At 35.1% G+C, this 22,908-nt stretch overlaps 1 protein-coding gene across 2 annotated transcripts in view; it reads left to right on the plus strand.

Annotated features, from left to right (window-relative positions):
- LNPK (lunapark, ER junction formation factor) overlaps positions 1-22,908 on the plus strand; it is an 84,278-nt gene that overhangs the window by 5,209 nt on the left and 56,161 nt on the right. For both annotated transcript variants that reach the window (XM_081241779.1, XM_081241780.1), the window contains exons 2-5: positions 312-401; positions 2,027-2,068; positions 2,855-3,042; positions 17,469-17,527. In XM_081241779.1, coding sequence (XP_081097905.1) covers positions 375-401; positions 2,027-2,068; positions 2,855-3,042; positions 17,469-17,527 — 316 coding nt within the window. In that variant the 5' untranslated portion in view covers positions 312-374. The remainder of the gene's footprint in view (positions 1-311; positions 402-2,026; positions 2,069-2,854; positions 3,043-17,468; positions 17,528-22,908) is intronic.

Below are 22,908 nucleotides of genomic sequence, written 5' to 3' on the forward strand. Positions count from 1 at the left end.
AACAATACAGGGGACCTACTTTAAGGAACAGAAAATTGCAAAGTGGTATGAATATACACTTTTAAAATGCCTTGCTACTTAAAAAGTCTTTCCAGCTTTATTTTCACTTTTAAATATGTTTTGGCTTGGAAGAAAGGAATCTTTAAAAGGTGGGCTGTCTGCAAGACTGTCTGAATTAAAATTCCACATAAGTGGAGTCCAAATAAATTAATATTTTATAGTATTTTTGGGTAGTATTGCAACATCTAAATTTTATAGTGAATATGCTGTATGTTTAACTTAAATTTTAAAAACAATTGCTTTATTTCTAGCTGTGAATTCCTTTGGACAACTGATGATATTTATCATTGTGCCCAGTTTCTACAAATAAAAAAATGGGTGGATTATTTTCTCGATGGAGGGTAAGTTACTTTTCTTTACAGCCAGTTCTTAGTCTAATATAAAAGTGTCACATACAGCTATTTGTAAGGGTCTCCTTTGTGGTGTAGACTTGAGTAGTAGTTTAATATTATCCCTAACTCTATTTAATTTTTTTTTCTTTCTTCTCTTATGAATTAGTTTTTTATTTGGACTTTAATGGTTCTACTTGCTATATAGGTGTCTGATGTCTCTGTTTAACAGAATTATTTCATGTTGACCTATGAATTATTTTTATTTCTCTGTTTATACATTTGTGTACAAATGGTTATCTTTTCTTGTTTTCATACTGCCTAAATTTCAATCTTACTTGAAAGATAGTTGAAATTAAGTATTCTATACAATATTTATGTTTTTATAGGCTATATCTTTTTTCTTAAAGCTTGTCACAAATATTTACTAAAGTCACACTACGTATACTTTTAGGAATTAATAGGTTAAAGAAAATTAAAAATATAGTTTGATTTTATTGGCTAAGTCTTTAGAGGAAGTATCTCAAATTTAGAGCTATAAAATATAAAATATTCTGGTCAGTGGCTCTTCTCTAATATAAGAGGAGGTAATGTAGTCTAGGACAACTACTTTGCTTATTTTTTGACTCCTTTTTACCATAACGATGGAGTCTAGCAATATTTGGTACACAATTTAGTTTTTGGACTATTGCTGGAGGTGCTTTGTTTTGGATTGGCATTACATTGACACCCTCCACCCCCCTTTAAAACCTTATTACAGTTCTACCTGAGAATCAAATTTATCTATTCTTCCTTTGTCTTTCTTGTTAGGTTGAACCATATGGAACTGCCAGTTTTGACTACATAAACAGCAATTTCATATGGTTCAACCTAATATTAACAACTCCTGTGGGCGCTACAATGAATTGATAATCATTACCCTCTTAGATGGTTGAGTATATAATTGGTAATTACTTTTTTCAAATGTTTTATGAGCCATTTTGGCTGTTTTTTATTCTAGGTGATATAAAAAATACCTTTGACAAACAAGCTCTGCAATAGTGATGTATTCTTAGACACCCTTTAAAAATCTGATCTTCAGAAAAGTACTTTAGGAATTCAGAATGAAGGTAGCCTATTGATTTCTGACCTCCAGAGTCCTAAGTGAACTTTTAGCAATAGTAAATCGGACCATCTTTAGTCTTGAATTTTTAAATAGAATTTATAATTATAATAATTTAATAGAATTAATAATTTATAATAACTTAATAGAATTCTTTTGAATAATCATATCTAAGAAAATTTTTCTTGGAGGAAAATTTAAACAAATTTTCTCTCAATAAAAGTATGTTTTATTGGGGTTGGTTAAGGATGGTAAAAATTGAGCTGTCAGAGTTGAAAGTACTTCTAGGACTAAAAATAAGTTAAGTAGGTACATGTGATTTCTTATTTCTTTAGTCTTGTGTAATTTTGTTTATAGTTATAATTTTTATTTAAGTCTAAATCTTATTTGTAAAAAAACAGGAATACATATTGCTTGATAACATTGAAAAAACTAATTTTGGATTTAAATGTTCTTTTATGATTATATAAAGTCAAAGTGTTTCTAAGTTAGCGATAAGTTTTAATGCTGTCTCTTATTTCTGTTTCTATAACAGACAAAACCTTCAACTGTAGAGGTTCTGGAAAATATAGATAAGGTATGTTCTTTGGCTCTGGGGTGTTTTAATTCATTTTATGTGTTACGTAAATATTATTTTAGTGCATATTACTTTGGAGACTAGATCTGGTATGGGAATTTAGGGGTGATATAGAGTAAGCCTGAGAACTTCAATGTTAAAATCCAAAGTCTATCAGTGACCTAAGAAGTCTGTGTCAGGTAATAGTGAATGTTAGAATGAAATTTGATCTACAGCATGGTGTAAATCAATGTTACAGATAGGACAAAGTAGATTATAAAATAGTCTGCAACTATTCGTTTTCAAACTTCACAGCTTTTTATACTTTCTATCATAAAAAATGGTTATTCTTTGAGAATATTGAGAATGATGAATGGATTGAAAGAATCTAGTATGGGTCACTGTTTCAATTTTTATTAATTCTTTTTATAGTCAGAGGTTTTTTTTTTTAGGCCTTATACAGGGAGAATTATTACTTGTTTGATTTAACAAAGACTATTTATTGATGCCAATTTTATACCTCTGATCTTTGCTAGTTTGATAGGTTATCAAATATTATTTTTAAATATCTTAATTTTTAATTTAAAAAAGATTTGTCAAATCATAATAGACATTTTTCATATGTTTTAACTTCGTTTTTACTTTTCTTTTTCATATTATGTTCTGTTTAAAATATTAAGGTGTTATGTTTCATTGAATTTTTAAGAGTTCTTTATAACCTCTCTATCATGTTAAAAAATTTTTTTACCATTTTAATTTCTTTATGAATTTGAGATTTAATAATACATAATAACTTTCTCTTCACAGGAAATTCAAGCATTGGAAGAATTTAGGGAAAAAAATCAGAGATTACAAAAATTATGGGTTGGAAGATTAATTCTCTACTCTTCAATTCTCTATCTGTTTACATGTTTAATTGTATACTTATGGTACCTTCCCGATGAATTTACAGCAAGACTTGCCATGACACTCCCATTTTTTGCTTTCCCATTAATGTAAGTAAAATGTTCTTTTTGTTGACTTTTCCTCTTCCTGACTAGATAGTTTTAATATAGTCAGTTTCTTTTTATTATGAAATAATAATGTTGCAGATTGAATAAATTTGCATTTTTTTGCAGTTTGAAAACTGTTTCTTTAAAAAGTAGAACAATTATTTTAAACCTTTATTTATAATCCAACATACTTGAAGAATATGACCCTGTGACATTAGTAATAATGGCTCTGTACGGTAATCTTTTGTGATTCTCTAACACATGTTCATGCTCCCTAGGAGTACTGGGCATGGAGTAGGCATTTCAGATTGTGGGTAGTGGCAAGTGAGGAAGGACTTGTAAAACAAAAAGAACAACTGCCCCACGCTGAATGTATTCCATTCATCCCACCCTTCCCCTCTTTTTAGTAACTGCTATAAAGCAATTGACCTTTATTACAGAAATATTTTGTAATACAGCACTTTACAGGAGGTGTGAATTGAGATGAGAATGATTGAGAATGATTGAGAATTTTGAGAGAAAGTTGAATGAAAAATTTGTTCATTCAATCAACAAACATTTATAGGTACCAATTGTGTGCATGTTGGATTATAATGGTGTATGGTACACAAAAATACAGAACCTTTGACTGTAGATCTTAGACTGCATACATTAAATTAAGTAATAAGTATAATGAATATTATAATGGGTCCCTAACACAGTCTGGAGTGGACATGGGGGTCAGGGAAGGGCCTTTGTATTCTTTACTACTGTTGCCACAAATTTAGTGACTTTTTTTTTTTTTTTTTTTGTGGTACTCGGGCTTCTCACTGTTGTGGCCTCTCCCGTTGTGGAGCACAGGCTCCGGACGCGCAGGCTCAGCGGCCATGGCTCACGGGCCCAGCCGCTCTGTGGCATGTGGGATCTTCCCGGACTGGGGCACGAACCCATGTCCCCTGCATCGGCAGGCGGACTCTCAACCACTGCGCCACCAGGGAAGAGCCCAAATTTAGTGACTTAACACCCATTTATTATATCACAGGTGTGTAGGTCAGAAGTCCAGGTAGTTTGACTGGGTTTTTTGCTTAGGGTCTTGCAGGCTTAAATCATAGTTATCAGCTGGCCTGGAGTCTCTGGGGGCGGAGAATCTGCTTCCAGGCTCAAACAGGGTGTTGGCTGACTTCTCCTGTATCTCTCTGATTTCCTATTTTGCCCTTGGCTGAGAGAAACCTCTGTTTTTAAGGGCTTAACTGATGGTATTAGACCCACCAGGATAATCTAGGTTAATCTCCCTATCTTAAAATCAACTGAGTAATAATTATATCTGCAAAGTCCCTTCATGGTAGTACCTAGATTACTGTTTGATTGTATAACCAGAGAATGGAAATCTTGGGGAGAGAGAGAGGGGGATATCTTTAGAATTCTGCCTACCACAGCCTTCCTGAGGAAGTGATGTTTGAGTTTGAGACCTGAAGGATGAGTATGTGTAGCAAGGGTGGTGTGACATGGTAGGTAGTGTTTTAGGCAGAAGGAAGAGCATATTTGAAGACCCTGAAGGAGGATAGAGCATGGTAGGTTTAAAGAATTGAAAGAAGGCCAAAGACTGGATTATGGAGAAAAGTCTGGATAGTTAGACGAAGGATATTTCTTGTGGGCCTTATAGTCCATGATAAGGATTTTAGGTTTTAATCTAAGAATAGTGGGAAGCCACTGAAGATTTTTAAGGAGTATGACATGATCATATCATCATCTTGAAGATACCACTGAGGCTACAGCATGGAGAGTAAATTAGAGGGGAGTAAGAATGGATCCGGAGCATCAAGTTAGAAGGTTATTGTAGTTGTTTAGGGGAGAAACGACTGATGGTGATTTGCACTTGAGTGGTGGTAGCAGCGTTGAAGAGAAACATTTGGGCTGAATGGAGTGGATGGGTTGAAGAGATTTAGGAGGTAGAATTGAGGTAATATGGAGAGGCTCTTGGTGATTGGTTAGATGTGGGGTGAAGAGGAAGAATTGCATCAAAGATAAAATTCAAGTTCATGGCTTGGGAAATTTGGTTGATGGTAGCATCATTCATCTAAATAGGGAACAACAGGAGGAGGAGCAGGTAGTTGACCCACTGAGACCAAAATACCTATGGTCTATGCAGATAGAGCTGCCAAGTGGGACGGTTAAGTATGACTATGAAGCTCAGGAGAGAAATTTGAATAGGAGATATAAATTTAGGATTTGGCAGCTTATAAATATTAGTCAAAGCCATCATCTGTTCATTCAGTAAATATTTGGCACCTGCAATGTGTTAGGTTTTGGGCTAGCCTGTTGTGATTGAGAAAGTAGGGAGCTTACATTCAGTTGGGATTGGACAGACAAAAAATGAGACAAGTAAACAAACATAGTTAATTTACAGAGAGATAGGTGCAATGAAGAAAATAAACAGGTGATATGATAGAGAAGAATAGGATGCTTTTAAGATGGTCCTGGAAGGCCTCTTTTGAGGAGGTATTTGAATTGAGAACTAAAGTATGAGAAAGAACCAGTATGGAAAGAGTTGGAATATATGGAAGAGTATTTATATATACAGTGTGTAATAGCACATATATCCATAGAGAGATACAGGATAGGAGAGGATTATCCTCAAAATAATAATGGTAATTTTCTCAGGTGTTGGAATTTTAAGTAGTCGTTTCTTTCCACATGCTTTTTTTTTGTATTGTTAGAATTTTTTACATCAGTGTGTTCTTCAAATTAAAGAAAAAAAATTTCCAAGAAGAAAGAACGGAAGATGCAAAGTCTGTGAAGTAGGAGAGAGCGTGACTTACACAAGGGTCAAAAACATAGGTATATCTGGAGTGTGTGATGGAGAGGAAGAATGATTCAAGGTGAGCTTTCACAATCTAGGTCATGGAGGGTCACAGAGAGGAGTCTGAATTTTATTTTGGGTGAAATGGAAAGAGAGTAAAGGTTTTAGTAGAAGAATGGCATGATGAGGTCTAAGAAGATCGTGTGTGATGTTTTATGGAGATGGAGTAAGAGGAGGACAAGAATAGAAACCGGGAGATCAGCTAGGAGGCTTTTATAGAAGTTTAATAAAAAATGAAGACGGATTGGACTGCCCAGTGGCAGTAGAGATGAACAGATGATTTGGAAAAAATTTGGAAGTAAAACTGAGACAACTTGATGGGAGGAAATGGAAGGTAAGGGAAAAGGAGGAATCAGGGTGATACTTAGGTTTTTTGGTTTGACATTGGTGGGTGGGGTAGGATCTTTTTCTTTGGGACTACTATAGTAAACATTTTTGGTTTATTCTTTAGGAACTCCTGGTGCTGATACAATTTTAACTTTGTATGTAGGTAAAGAGCCAAAAATCGAGTACATGCATATTACAAAATAATTGTCTCTGCCATTTAAAAAATGTTTCTTCTCTTTTGAAATCTTTTGGAATGCTTCTTATCCCAGGTGTAGTCTCAGATTTCATAATGCTGAGCCCCTTTCCCTTGTTAACCTATTTTTTTTTATGAAAAGAAGGGAGAAAAATTTAGAAACAGAATAAGTGTGAGATGTTTAGTTGATTTAAATGTCTTTAAGTACTTTAAAAAAACTCCATTTGACATCCATTTCCATATAAAAATTGATTTTCTGGTTATAGAACATTTTTATCTAGTGGTAAAAGAATACCTGACAGGGAACTCTCTGTGCTAATTCTAATGCCTATGCACAGGTTGTGATTGGCTATTGTGACTCAGAAGCTTTTTTGTTTTTGTTGTTTTGCACATGAATCGTATACTAATTGTTTTTAAAAGTAAAAAAACTGGGGCTTCTCTGGTGACGCAGTGGTTGAGAGTCCGCCTGCCGATGCGGGGGACATGGGTTCGTGCCCCAGTCCAGGAAGATCCCACATGCTGCGGAGCGGCTGGGCCCGTGAGCCATGGCCGCTGAGCCTGCGCGTCCTGAGCCTGTGCTCTGCAACGGGAAAGGCCACAACAGTGAGAGGCCCGCATACCGCCAAAAAAAAAAAAAAATAAGTTAAAAAAAAGTTAAAAACCTTAGTTTCTTTGAAAATGTTTTTTATTTCTTCAGTTTGATCTTTCCACTCTTCTGAGTATGAAGCTTTGTTATCCTTACTGTGTCCTTCTGCCTGTTCTGCATCACCTGCATCTAGTATTTCTTGGCTTGTTAAGCTTCAGAGCCATTTCTCACTTTGTCTCATTCACATCTGTGACCTGGTTCTCAACTGCTGCAGCTTCTATTTCAGTGAGCTGTTGTTCACTTTTGGAAGCATAGACCAGTTATCCAACAAAGACTAGAATTGTCCTTCTGATTGATGACAATCAAAAAAGCATGAAATAGAATACAACATGAGAGTGGATGTTGTGGTGAACAGAAAGAAGACTTACCACAGGACATTGCCTTTTGTGTGTAATGTGAGCTCTCGCCCAAGCTTACCCCTGGACTTTTTTTCTTTGGAAACAAAGTTTTGATGTCTAGACCAGGGTTTGCTTAAAGAAATGGAGGCAGAACGAGCAATAAAAGGTACTGCTTTACTCATCACTGTCTACATTAATTATAAAGCTTAGAAATCTACCTGATACCGGCAGAAAGCGACTGTTGTCTCTGCATTCCAAGTTTCCCAAATGCTTTTACTGGCAGAGAGGTCATGGATTCGGGACTGAGCATATATTGCCTAATCATAACTATTCCCTAATTATCTTTTTTGGTAGAATATCAATACCTAAGAAGATTTGAGATTTTATTTTGTCTTCTTTTTAGGACGTAATAGGGAGGAACTTGGTGAGATTCCAGTCTATTGGTTTTCTGCTTTTCAGATTCAATAGTATATTTATATCTCTCTGATCTTTTCAACTGTTACTGAAACTGAAATTATGGTGAACTGATTTCATAGGAATTATTAAGATTGTGCTCCATAGTGAGGGAGGGTTTGGTTTACAGTTAAATTTTTGTATTTCTGCATTATGCTGGCAGATAGGCATTATCTTGGGAGTTGGCTCATTTTCTAAGAATGAACAACCATAAACTTTGCCTCTACCCTTAACTGACTCTGCAAGCAATCTTACAAACTTTTATTCCTGGATACCTTATTCTTACAAATAATAACTTTCTAGAAATTGCATTCTCTATAAGGTCATTTCAGAGACCAATTAGCATAAAATGTTAACCTTCCCAGAGGATTTGGCCATATTTTCTTTCCGTGTGTATGCGTGTTTTCCTCTTAAAATGAGATTTGAGGGGGAAAAATTTAAGCAAAGGAACTGAGGAACGTGGTTTTGTCTCCTGTTTCCTTCCTCCTGTTTTTTGTTTTCTTGCTTTTCTACTTGAATTGAAAGCCGTTTGAGGTTAGAGCTTTGATTTTATACAATTTTTTTTTTTTTTTTTTGCTGCACTACGCAGCATGTGGGATCTTAGTTCCTGACCAGGGATTGAACCCGGGCCCCCTGCATTGGAAGGCAGAGTCTTAACCACTGGACTGTCAGGGAATGCCTCCTTCCCACTTCCCCTCCTCCCAACCAGTTTGTGGTATATATTTCCTCAATCCAGCTAGGCAGCTAACAGACATAATTTGTAGCCTTTTCAGGAAAGTTAAAAGTTTGTTTCATGGCACTCTAATAATAATACAAAGTATCTCCCATCGACTATAGTTGGCTCTTAAAGGAGAAGGTATCTGAACATCTCTTGATATTTACTCAAGGGGAATATTTACTCTTAGTTTTTGTAGGTAGGAAAATCATTTTGCAAGCATCCCTTTTATAATATTGATATTAAAATATAGATATTCACTTGATATAATTCTGTACTTAAAAAATTATGTACTGAGACATAATAGACAAATCCTATTCTTGGATGGGAAGACAAATCCTATTCTGAGATTGGTTCTCCCTAAATTAATCTAAAAATGTGTGAACACAATAAAAATACTAACAATACTTTAAAAATCTTGGCACACTTATTCCATAATTTTTAATGTAAAAATAAGCTCAAGAATAGTCTTGAAAAGTCTAAAAAAGGAGCAGAATGAGAAGCAGAGGTCTACTAGGCATCAAATGCATTGTAAAACTTCATTAACTACAAGTTTGATAGGGTCTAAATAGAGCCACAGACCAAAGGAAGAGATACAAGAATCCAGAAATAAATCCCAAAAGGAATATTTATTATATATGGTTTTTATATATGATAAAGATAGCATTTCAGTTCATTGGGGGAAAACAGTGTTGAATTATATCTCTACCCCCACCAAATAATAAAAATAAATAAATAAATAAAGCTTGTTCCTTATACCAAATTAAATCATTGTTACTTTTCTAAATGTGAAGGTAATTCTCCCTAAAGCCTTTGATGGTTAAATAAACTGACAAAATTGTCAACATAGTTATAAATATTGAGACCTGTATCTTTTTCATTTTTAGCTTTATATATTGTTAAGTCTCATCTTAAAAACATTTCAATAAATTGGATTGGGCTTGTGTAGTTGTTGGAAAGAAAGCACTTAAATTTGGCAGAAAGGACGAAATAAGTAAAAATTCCTTTTTATATGAAGGTTGGCGAAAAATCATCAGAGGTTTATAGAATGTTAATCCTTTAGTAAAAGTGAGGAAGGTTTTATTATATTGATTGAGTTTTAGGTATTCTGCTACATTTTAACTTTTAGCATTTTTAACTTTAGTACAGTAAAAACACTTAGTATTAAGGATTTAAAATGTTTACTGAATCTAAAGTATGATTCTGTTTTATTGAGGCTCCAGTTATCCCTGTTAGAACACCTTTATAATTTTATAGTGCAAGTCACTGGATAATATTTACAGAAATTCATGCTGTACTTACATTTCAAATAGCATCAGTTTCATTCAGAAAAGAACAACAGGAATGATTTCATGAATGTGAGTTAGGGTATTTAGTATGTCTTAAAACTGATAGTGTATATGAACTTACTGATTTTCTATACTAATTTTGTATTCAACTATAATTGTCTTATTGTTTCTAATAAGTTTTTTAGTTGATTCTTTGAGAGTTTCTAAGTATGCAGTCATATTATTTGTAAATAGCAATAATTTTACCACCTCCTTTCAGACTTTTTAACTCCTTTCAGATTTTTTTTTCCTCTTTGGCAATTGTATGGGCTAATACTTTCAGGACAATGTTAAGTTACAGAGAAAATAGTCAACATCCTTAACTTGTTCCTTGGGAATGCTTCTGATGTTTCCCCATTGGGCATTGTCCTGACTTTTGGATTGAGACAGATATATTTTATGTTAAGGAATCTTCTAGCTATTTATATTTTATTTAGTTTTTTTTTTAATCAAGAAAGATTGTTGAATTTTGTTAAATGCTGTTTCATCATCTATGGAAATAGCCATGTGATTTTTCATCTTACATCTCTTGATAATGATAGATTATATTAAATATTGAAATCAAATATTGAAATCTTGAATTCTAGGAAAATTTCTACTTTCTTAGTTGTAGTCATTTTATAAGAACATCAGGAAGCTTTCCTTTCTTTTTTAATGCTCTGGAACAGTTTAAAATAGTACTAGCATTATCTGTCCTTTACAGGTTTAGTAGTATTCCATTTGAAGTCTTTTGGGCTTGGTGTTTTTTATAGAGGGTAGCTCTTAACAACTTCTAAAATTCAACAGTAGTTAATTTTTTAGGCTTTCTCTCTCTTCCAAGGTTAGTTTTGTTAACCATTCTACAGTTTTAAAGTGTATTTGCATAGTGTTGTAATAGCAGTAATCATTGTCTCATTGATTTTTAAAATTTTCTTTGTAGCTATGATTATTGCTTCCTTATTATTTCTTATTTTGTATATTTGTAATTCTGTTTTGATTGTTTTTATTAGCTGTTTCTTCCAAATAACCAGCTTAAAAAACTACTTTTTATTAATTCTTTTTTTTCCATAGGCTTACTTTATTCTTGTAACTCAAAATGGATGCTTTAATGTATTTATTTTCATTCTTATTTCTTAACACAATACACCACACATGTATTTGAGGCCATGGTATTTTTCTGACTGCTTTAGTTTTATCCCACAGGTCTTGATAGGTAGTGATATGTATTTACTTTGGTTATTTTTAAAACTTCATTACATTTTTTAAAAGTTTTTTTTAAGTTTTTTTTTTTAAGTTTTGATAATCTAAGAGTTATTTCCAGGTGGCAATGTGTATTTGTATGTTTGTTTTTTGGCTTAGTTACTATTTCTAGTTTTATTATATTGCTTTCAGAGAATGTTGTTTAATAATATTTCTACTTCTTTGGTTTTATTGAGACCTGTTTTGGTGGCATGCTATTTGATCAGTTGCTGTGTTTCACGAACACTTGAAGATATATATATATATATTTTTTTTCAGAGTTTAATATTATCATTGAAAACTACCTTACTGTGTTATATAGGTCTTCTGTATCCTAATAACAGTATATTTCTACTTCTCCCTATATTTCCTTTAGTTTTGCTTTATGAATGTTATGCTTTTCTATTTGATGAGTAAATATTCTTGTTATATCTTCATTGTAGGCACATCCTTTAAAAAATACTTTTTATTTTGAAATAATTATAGATTCACAGGAAATTGGAAAAAAACAGATGTACAAGCAGGTCCTGTGTACCCTTCACCTAGCCTTCCCCAGTGGTAACATCTTGCATGACTATAGTTAAATATCACAACAGGAAATCGACACTGGTTCAATTCATAGAGCATATTCAGATTTCACTAGTTTTACATACGCTCATTTGTGTGTATGTGTTTTATATTTCTATGCAGTTTTATCATATGTGTAGCTTCATGTAAGTACCCCACAATTTAGATCCAGAATTGTTCACAGAGTTCCTTTTTGCTACCCCTTTGCAGTCATACCAACCCTCTTCTTCCACATGCCCCATTCCTAACCCCTTCCACCCCATCTGTTTTCCATCTCTATAATTTTATTTCAAGAATGTTATAAAATGGGATCACATAGTGTGTAACCTTTTGAAATTGGATTTTTAAACTTAGCATATTCTTGAGATACATCCAAGATGTTAAGTGTAACAGTAATCACTTTTTATTGCTGAGTAATATTTCATGGCATTAATGTAGCACAGTTTGTTTAGCCAAACACCTGTTAAAGGACATTAGGATGGTTTCCAGTTTCTGGCTCTAACAAATGAGACTGCCATGAGTATTTGTGTACAGGTTTTTGTCTGAATGTAAGTTTTTATTTCTCTGGGGTATATGCCCAAGAGTGTAATATTCTGAGATGCTTGTAAGTACATGTTTACTTTTATAAGAAACTGCTAAACTTTTTTTCAGAGTAGAGGTACCATTTTATATTTCCACTAGTGATGTTTGAGTGATCTTGTTTCTCTGCATCCTTGGCAACATTTGGTATTATCACTATTTTCAGATTTGATCATTCCGATAGGTGTGTATTGATAGCTCATTGTGATTTTAATTTACATTTCCCTGATGGCTGTGATGCTGAACATCTTTTCATGTGCTTATTTTCCATCTGTATCTTTTCTTCATTGAAATGTCTGTTCAGGTCTGCTGTCTAATTTTCTAATTGGATAATTAGTCTTTTTACTGTTGAGTTTTTTTTTTTTTGCGGTACGCGGGCCTCTCACTGTCGTGGCCTCTCCCGTTGAGGAGCACAGCCTCCGGACCCGCAGGCCCAGCGGCCATGGCTCACGGGCCCAGCCGCTCTGCGGCACGTGGGATCTTCCCGGACTGGGGCACGAACCCATGTCCCCTGCATCGGCAGGCGGACTCTCAACCACTGCGCCACCAGGGAAGCCCTACTGTTGAGTTTTGAGAGTTCTTTATATATTGTAGATACAAGTTCTTTGCTGGATATATGGTTTGCAGATATATTTTTTCAGTCTGTAATTTGGGTTTTCATCCTTATAAAGGGTTTTTCACAGAGCCAAATTTATTATTTAAAATTTTCATTTTATGGATTGTGCTTTTGTTGTTAAGAACCCCTCTGTATCTCTAGGTCCTGAAGATTTTCTTCTTTATTTTTTTTGCTATGCTTTTTTCCTTCTAACATTTTACATTTAAGTTCATAAGCCATTTTGAGCCAATTTTTTATAGAAGATGTGAGGTTCACATTGAGATCCATCCTTCCTTCCTTCCTTCCTTCCTCCCTTCCTCCCTCCCTCCCTCCCTCCCTCTCTATCTCTCTTTCTTTCTTCTGCCGTGGATGTGCAGTTGCTCCAGCTCTATTTGTTGGAAAGAAACTGCATCCTTTTTAATACTATAAAATGACCTTCTTTTTCTAGTTTAAAGCTTTTTTTGGTGGGGGTGTAGTCTTGAATTCAGTCTTGGGGCATATTAAGATCACAACCTTTATTTTGTGTGTATTTGCCTACTATATTTTTCGCTCATTGTTTTATTTTCAACCTTCAAAAACAGTTTTAGGTGTCAGTTTACATTAAAGGGTTGGTTTTTATTTTATGATCCAGTCTGAAAGTCTTTTTCTTTTGCTCTAGTGAGTTTAGCTCGTTTACATTCATTGAGATGAAAGATGTTGGTCTAAGTTTTGAAACTAATTTTCTATTTTGCTTTTGGTTTTTATACCTTAAATAGAAAATCTCTAGCTATGTGGTATGTTTCCTTTGCTTTGGCCCAGTTATTTGTAAGAGGTTTATGTGAGAGTATAGAGGCAAGTCTTCCTACATTTAGGCTATCTAGAATTTTCCTTACGATCCAGGATTTAGTGTGTTAGTTTGTTCAGCTTTTATCCTTCTCCAGCCAACAGGGTTAGGCAACTGTGTATAAAATTTTTCATAGTACAAAACTTTTCTCCCCTGCTGCCATAGAAACAGAATATTCTTTGTAAATAAGGCATTTCTGAATGATTTCTCTTTAAGCCCTGCCTTTTCTGTTTCATTGTTGGAACCAAACTTAGGAGTTTCTGCCTGTAGCATGTGTATCTTATTCTCACTGTAATAAACATGAGTTTTAGGCTTTACACTTTGAGAAGTTTATCTTCCTACCTTTTAGTGAGATAAGCAGTTTTCCTTCTCTGCTTTTACTCTTTTGAGCCCCTGCATGATCTCCATTGTTTTGGGGAACACTTACACATATTTTGAGGATTGAGTTTTAGCTTATCTTAATTTTATCAGAAAAGGAATTTGTGTTTTTGTTTTTGTCTCCTTCCTGTTTGGATGATTTCTAAGAAGAGAAGGGGGAAATGGAGATTATGCCAGTATTCTCAAAGTAGGAGTCAATAGTAATATCTTTTATATCTTCACAAAACATGTTGCTGTATTTTCATAAATTATATTTAATTATTGGGAGAGCAACATCTCTGTTGGGATAAGTAGAACACATATTCCTGAAGTACTTTAATTCTTTTCCTAAATTTTATTTTAAAGAATTATGTAAAAGAATTTCATTTAATTTAGCCTTAAGGAATAACTAACTCTATTATATTCTACCTTTTCAAGTCTTGAAGGCTTGACACTTAGAAATGTGTATTATTTGATAGCCTATTTTCTCCACCAGTAGTTCTGATAAAAACCAAAAGAAGAATTTGTTGTCCACAAAGGGAAGTTAGTGAGTTTTATTGTGAAGTAAGGGAGTATATTTCCATTCTTGTACTTTTTATACTTTGAAAATTATATATGCTTTAAAAAAATCTACTATTTAAGAAAATTTACTGATTTTCTTCAGAATTTTAGTCATTATCTCTGCAACTCCTTCTCTTGTGTTCTCAGTTTTCTTTCCCTATACTTTTTTTCCTAAATCATCTCTCTCAGCTTGCCACTGTTTCAGGGGGTTTGCAGTGGGGAAATATTATGGGACTTTTCTACTGTTGTAGGATCATTTAGGGTTGTGAGCTGTATGTTTAACCTCTTTTCTCATCTCCCTTCCCTTGATAAGGACAACGCCCAGTGTCTTTTTTTAGTGCTTAGATAGTTGTCCAAGTACCATGTAGGAATCTGATACTGGTTATTTTGGTATTTTCATATCATAAAAATAAATCATCACCATGTAAAAAACATGTAGGGGCTTCCCTGGTGGCGCAATGGTTAAGAACCCGCCTGCCAATGCAGGGGACACGGGTTGGAGCCCTGGTCCAGGAAGATCCCACATGCCAAGGAGCAACTAAGTCCGTGCACCACAACTACTGAGCCTGCACTCTAGAACCCACGAGCCACAACTACTGAGCCCACGCACCACAACTACTGAAGCCCGTGTGCCTAGAGCCTGTGCTCCACAGCAAGAGAAGCCACTGCAATGAGAAGCCTGCGCACCACAACAAAGAGTAGCCTCTGCTCACTGCAACTAGAGAAAGCCCGTGTGCAGCAATGAAAACCCAATGCAGCCAAAAACAAACAAACAAACAACCCCCAGAACATGTACAAGTTATCTATTGCTATGTAGCAAGTTGCCCCAGAGCTTAGTAGCTTAAAACAACAAATGTTTATTCTCTCTCACAGTTCTTCAGGGACAGAAAATGGGAGCAACTTAGCTGATGGTTCTGGCCCAGGGTCTTTTTTCATATATAAATTGCAGTTAAGCTATTGGCTGGGCCTATAGTCATCTCAAGGCTTACCTAAGGCTGGAGAATTTACTTCTAAGCTCACACATGCAGTTGTTGGCAGGCATCAGCTCCTCACTGGCTGTTTGCCAAAGACCTCTGTTCCTCACCAAATGGGCTTTTCTATAGAGTTCCCTGAATATCCTCATGTCATAGCAGCTGACTTCTCTCAGAGGGAGTAATCCAAGAGAGAGAAAGAAAGCAAGCAGAAGAAGAGGCCTGAGATGGAAACTGCATATTTTTATAACCTAATCTTGAAGTGACATGCTATTGGTCACACAGACCAACACTGGTGAGAGAGAACTACACAAAGTTATGAATACCAGGAGACAGGGTTCACTGGTGATGACCTTGCAGGCTAATTCCTAAGAATAGCAATGATATATTTCAGAGTGAAGAACTAATTTTCATACCTATTATCTGAATTTGCATTTAGATACAATGTATTTCTTTTATAAAATGATGGATAATGTTTGTATACTTATTGGGCCATGTTCTATGGAGAAGGGATTTTTGTTTTATTTACATTGAATTTAAGAGATGACCTGGACAAGTTTGTGATTAGGATCATTCTTTGATTTTCTTTTAATTCTTTTTTTTTTTTTTTTTTTTTTTTGCGGTACGCGGGCTCTCACTGTTGTGGCCTCTTCCGTTGCGGAGCACAGGCTCCGGATGCGCAGGCTCAGCGGCCATGGCTCACGGGCATAGCCGCTTCGCGGCACGTGGGATCTTCCCGGACCGAGGCATGAACCCGTGTCCCCTGCATCGGCAGGCGGACTCTCAACCACTGCGCCACCAGGGAAGCCCTCTTTTAATTCTTTTTTTTTTTTTTTTTTTTTGCGGTACGCGGGCCTCTCACTGTTGTGGCCTCTCCCGTTGCAGAGCACAGGCTCCGGACGTGCAGGCTCAGTGGCCATGGCTCACGGGCCCAGCCGCTCCGCGCCATGTGGGATCCTCCCGGACCGGGGCACGAACCCGTGTCCCCTGCATCGGCAGGCGGACTCTCAACCACTGCGCCACCAGGGAAGCCCTTAATTCTTTTAGTATCATTTGACGACTTACTAATGCAAGGCCTAAAGAATTACCTTCATAAAATCTTTGAAAGGCGATGTTTCGCTAAATTTACTTATCAGTTATTTACTTGATGGTAAGATTTTATTTTTTCTCCAGATAGCTTATCCTATTTAGTAGAGAAAATCCCTCTAATATTAAATAACAAGGAAGGGGCTTCCCTGGTGGCGCAGTGGTTGAGAGTCCGCCTGCTGATGCAGGGGACACGGGTTCCTGCCCCGGTCTGGGAAGATCCCACATGCCGTGGAGCGGCTAGGCCTGTGAGCCATGACCACTGAGCCTGCGCGTCTGGAGCCTGTGCTCCGCAACGGGAGAGGCCACAACAGTGAGAGGCCCACGTACTGCAAAATAAATAAATAAATAAATAAATAAATAAAAATAACAGGGAAGGAGTAGCAACTTACATTTGTATGATGGTTTGGATTTGTAAAACGTGTTTTTCCCTAACGTATGGGAATAGATAAAGTTTTAGAGTTGATGCTTACCTAGTAAGAAGGAATTTTATAATTTGTTCTTAATCTTTTGGAGGATTCATAGACTTCTTTGAGAATGATGAGGGTAATGGTCTCTCCAGAGAAATGCACTTATGCACAGAAAGGCAGTTTCACAATATGGAGGGACCCTCAGGAGATCCATGGATTTTAGATTGAGAACTCCTCCTTTGAAAGCACAGGTAGACTTCTGGTGGCTTCTGAAAGAAAGGAGTGCTTTTTGATTTTCAAAATACAAAGGGATACAATGTCCCTAACTGTAATTGGAAATGTGTGTTTGTTTTCATTTTATGTGGCTTCTAATTCATGTATCCTAATGATGGTTTTTGTTTCTGAATTTTGCTTGTTCTACAGCATTTGGAGCATAAGAACGGTGCTTATTTTCTTCTTTTCCAAGAGAACAGAAAGAAATAGTAAGTTTAATTTTGAAGTTTTTATAAATACATTAAAAAATCCATCTTATGGTGCATTAATTTGTAATTGAATAACAGGTTGTGAAATGGTATATTGAAATGACATGTGGTAAATATTGAAGAGCTGTTTACTGTAAAGTGTAAGAAAGGTTATGAATGATCAAACTGGTTCTGTTTTTCAGTTGTGTTATTTCTGTCTTGTCCATTTAGAATTTTTTTTTTACACAATACACAAAGCAATTCATTTCTTTAAATGAAGAGAAATTATATTTATTAAATTATCTTTGTAGAAAACGTTATTATGGAGTAAAATATAGTTAAACATCTTTTGATTTATTCTATTAATTGCATCATTCTCTTCAGGCTCACAGCCCCTAGGCTTTTGTTTTTATTGAAGTATGTAAATTTTGACAATTTTCCTGTATTCTGTATATGTGCAGATTTTAAAGATATTCAGGTCTTAAAACTATGAGTTATAATTAACCCAAGATATGCAAATTTCATTTTAAATGAACTTTACGTGTGATTTTTTTTTCTTGTTTTAACTTTTCATTATAGAATGTTTCAAGCACATACAAAAATAGACTGAATAGTATAATGAACACTCATATTACCTATCACACAACCTAAACAATCATCAACTCCTGGTCAATCTTATTTCATTTTTACCCCTACCCACTTCTCCATCTCTGTTATTTTGAAGTATATCCCAGATATATCTATCCATAATGTATTTAAAAAGTGTGTAAACAATGTACATTATACTTAAAAAAGAATTCTTAAAATTATAAAATATTAAATATAAAAATAATAAATTTCCTGTTATCTTACAAATGTCATTTGCTTTAAAAAATATTTTGTTTGTTTGACTCACGATCCAAGCAAGGTTCACACAGATACATGACTTTCAAACTGCCCTCCTCATGTATGACCTATCTTTGACCCAGTTAAGGTTCTGTGATCTAGACCAATGACCATCCCTTTTAGACACCCTTGACTCCTTTGCCTCTCTTTCCCATTCTACTTGTCTGGCAAACCATACCTTGTTTAAATACAGTTATATGCTTAATCTGTGACTGGCAAAACCATATCCTGGTTAAAAACATTTATATGCTTAGTCTGTATCTGCATCAGGAAAGCTAAATTTGTTAGAGGAAAATCATACAACATGCTGACTAGACTCACTTTAAATCTATGATTGCAAATATCAAATGTACACTCAACACTGCTATACAACCCTATTATAGTTCCCTAATAAATTTACTTTTTTCTCTTTGAGAGTATTATTTGACCCTGTATTTCTCCTCAAATCACTAATACCCACCACCATACCAAAACCCGCAAACCAAAACCAAACCAAACCAAAATAAAACCAACCAACCAAATAAAAATTCAGAAGCCACAAATAAACAGAACTTCACAAAATCTACCTGGCCACTCTGACCTGATAGTCTCACTTCATGAAGAAAATAGATGTACACAGGTGAGCGCTATCTCCACCACCAAAAACATAAAGTGAGCCCCATCTGTTACTCAGTATGCTGTCATCCATCATGGTAATTTGGAAGACCGACCTTGATCCCATCTCTGGCTAAGCCTTTCATTTATGCTCTGGATTCTAGATACTCTGACCATCTCATGAACTTTGCTCTTACAGTTATCCCTACCTGCATCTCTTTTGCATTATCTATTTGTATTAGCTTGTCCCTATTTGGCATATAATCCTGTCTCAATACAATCATCTGGGGGAAAAATCGCATCCTGACTCCATATTCCCTTTAACTTACAATGCATTTCTCCCTCCCCTTCAAAGTTCTCTCATTTTTACCTCCAAAATTATCTTGAATATGACCACTTCTAACTTTCTTTACTACTACTACAATTCTAATTCAGGTCATCATCATCTGTTGCTGGCACTATTGCAGTGGTTTCCCAACTAGTCTATTTTTAAGGTATAAATCAGATCTTGTATCTCTCCTACTTAAATTCTTCTAGTGGCTTCCCATTGCAACCAGAGTAAAATCTGACCTTAACCCCAACTTTCTGGCTTATGTCTATTTCTCTAACTTCATCTCTTTCCACTCTCCTTTTTTCACCTTTGCTCCAGCCACATTAGCCATCTTTTTGTCCTACAAATAAGTTTAAGTCCTCTGAACCTCAGTTTGCTAGTTTATAAACTAGAAACAAATATTTGTTTTGGCAAGACTGTTATGAGTTTTAACTGATAATATTATGTGTGAAAGCATATAAAAACTGTAAAGTGTTACATACATGTGGGCTGATGGTACTGATTTTTCTTTTCCAATTCCTATTATTTTTTATTTTTCTTGCCTTTAAAATTTTTCTTGCCTTGTTTAATGGGTTAGGACCCAGTATAATATTGAGTTGAAGTGGGAATAGCAGGTATCTTTGTCTAGCACCTGATTTTGGTGGAAAAGCTTTTAATTTTTACCATTAAGTATGATGTTTGCTGTGGTTTTAAAAAATATTGATACTTTTAATCAGATTAGAGAAATTAAGCTTATGGCATTGTTTCTGGTGATATTTAGTAATATAGTAGATGCCGGGAAGACAGGAAGAAGTTTAAAACAAATATGATCTTTGACCTCATGGAACTAACAAAATAGTGAAAAATATAAGAAAATTTATTTTAAAAGAGCCCTTGGAAACACTTCTCTAAGGAAAATGTGTGAATATTTTGACTTGCAAGTAGGCACATTAGGACATGCTTATTATATAAAGGAGTTTTTTTGCTTTAAAATTTTATTTTATGGATCCTTTCATTTAAAAAAATTGTACGAATTCATTTGCGTAGGTATTGCATGGAGATAAAATAGACTTCATAAGAGATTGTCTTGCAGTCTTACACTTCTTTTTAGCATAAAGTTAGGTACCATATGTATATATATATGTGTGTGTATATATATATATATATTTTTTTTTTAAGTCTGAAGCTACTGATCATGTCTTGCTTTTTGTTCTCTGTTAGTTGTATTTCCTTTGTTTTACAAGTTGGACCTAGTATAGTTTCAAGTAAGGATTGGCAAACTACAGCCAAGGACTTGGACTTGGTGAGCCAAGTCCTGCCCACCACCTTGTACATCTCATGAGCTAACAATGGTTTTTACATTTTTAAATTATTGAAAAAATTCAAAGAGTAATATTTTGTGACATGTTAAATTTGAATGAAGTTCAAATTTCTGTTTTATTGGAACACAGCCATGTCCATTCATTTATATGTTATCTGTAGCTGCTTTCATTCAATGATGGCAGAATTGAGTAGTTGTGACAGACTGTATGGTGCTGTCAACATTTCAGCCTATTGTAGGATGCACAACAAATCACAGTGACACCGTTATAACTTGACAGCATTTCACGTGCCATTTATATTGCTGTATTGCAACTATTTTATTTATTATACACTCATTATGATGTAAAAACAAGAGAAAATTGGACTTTGAATGTTGCACTTTTAAGGCACAATGGATTGTGGACTATTTTATTATCAAAACACAAAGCATTATGCTTATTATGGAATGCCATTGTACTAAAAGAATACACATATACATTGACTATCATGCTAAGTACTCATCATGATACTCCCAATGCACAGAAAAGCAATGTTAGAAAAATTAGAACATTTAAAATGGAATATCTCATCATAGCAGAATTTCTTCATAAAAATAAAAAGTGAAAATGGAACTTCAAAGTAAGTTTCTGAGTGGCTTATTAGTGAAGCAAAGAAAGCTATTTACCAATGCTGAGTTAATTAAATTGTGTAATTGCAGCAGCTGAAAAAATGTGTTTAGAGAAAATACTTGCTTGGCTAGTAGCCTTTTTAGCAAGAACAATTGCTTGAAGAATTAAGAACACTGGAAGCAACATAGTTAACTTAAAAACAAGTTCATTAAAAAAAATTATTTCAAGTGATTGTCGTTGGCTCTTTTTTTCTGTTTTTTGGCCATGCTGCGAGGCTTGCAGGATCTTAGTTTCCTGACCAGGGATTGAACACGGGCCACCACAGTGAAAGTGCCGAGTGCTAACCACTGGAGTGCCAGGGAATTCCCTGTCATTGACTCCTTTTTTTTTTTTTTTTTTTTTAATCTTTAAATACAAGGTCTCTTTTATTTATTTATTTTTTCTTTCTTTCTTTCTTTTTTTTAGTTTCTGCTTTATAACAAAGTGAATCAGTCATACATATACATCTGTTCCCACATCCCTTCCCTCATGCATCTCCCTCCCTCCCACCCTCCCCATCCCACCCCTCCAGGCGGTCACAAAGCACCGAGCTGATCTCCCTGTGCTCTGCGGCTGCTTCCCACTAGCTATCTACCTTACGTTTGGTAGTGTATATATGTCCATGCCTCTCTTTCGCTTTGTCACAGCTTACCCTTCCCCCTCCCCATATCCTCAAGTCCATTCTCTAGTAGGTCTGTGTCTTTATTCCCGTTTTACCCCTACCTGTCATTGACTCTTGATGAGTTGACAGATGTTACTGATACAGCTCAATTGTAATTTATTTCAGGAGTCAATACTGAACTTGAAGTGACTAAAGAATTAGCCTCTGTGAACAGTCTGTGTAGAACACTCTGGGAGAGAATATTTTTAAAGAAGTTGAAAAAACACTAATTTAGTACAAGCTGAAGTGGAATCTACTGAGATGTATTTACAACTATTGGTGGTAAAAATATATGTGAAGCAGAAAGAGGCTTAGTGGATTAATTTACAAAGCTCATGAAACTGTAAGGTGTTTAAATTCTGTGGTTATCCACTGTGTTACTCAACAGCAGGTACTTGCAGAGCATATTTGAACCTATCATGTGTTACTGAACGAGTATTGTCAATGGGGAACTTCATTTGCTCTCATGGACTTAATCATCATCAGTTATGCGAACTTTTATCAGAAATACAAGCAGTTGGATGGATTAGTAGTAGTAGTAAAGTTTTATTGTGATGTTTTGAGCTCAGAGCCAAGACTAAAATGTTTCTGAATGAGAAGAACCACCTTCAACCATTATGAATGAACTGGCTTTGGAAATTAGATTTTGCTGCAGACTTGATAATGGTTCTTAATGAATTCAACCTAAGAGTACAAGACAAAACAGTCCTTATATGTGAAACCTATACTGCTATAAAGTGATTTAGAAAAGCAAATAACAATTTAATGACGAAAGGTAATTTTTTAAAAAGTGCTATGAGAAGTTAAGAAACAAGATCTCCATTCCCACCTCGATTTGCAGCAGATACATTATCTGAGCTCAAACTGCGATTCCAGCAGTGTTTTTCAGACCTCATGCAAGTACAAAGGAAATTTCCGTATTTCAAAATCCATTTAACTGGGCTTCCCTGGTGGCGCAGTGGTTGGGGGTCCGCCTGCCGAT

Source organism: Mesoplodon bidens, assembly GCF_964165515.1.
Source record: "Mesoplodon bidens genome assembly, chromosome: 8".
Classification (NCBI taxonomy): domain Eukaryota; kingdom Metazoa; phylum Chordata; class Mammalia; order Artiodactyla; family Ziphiidae; genus Mesoplodon; species Mesoplodon bidens.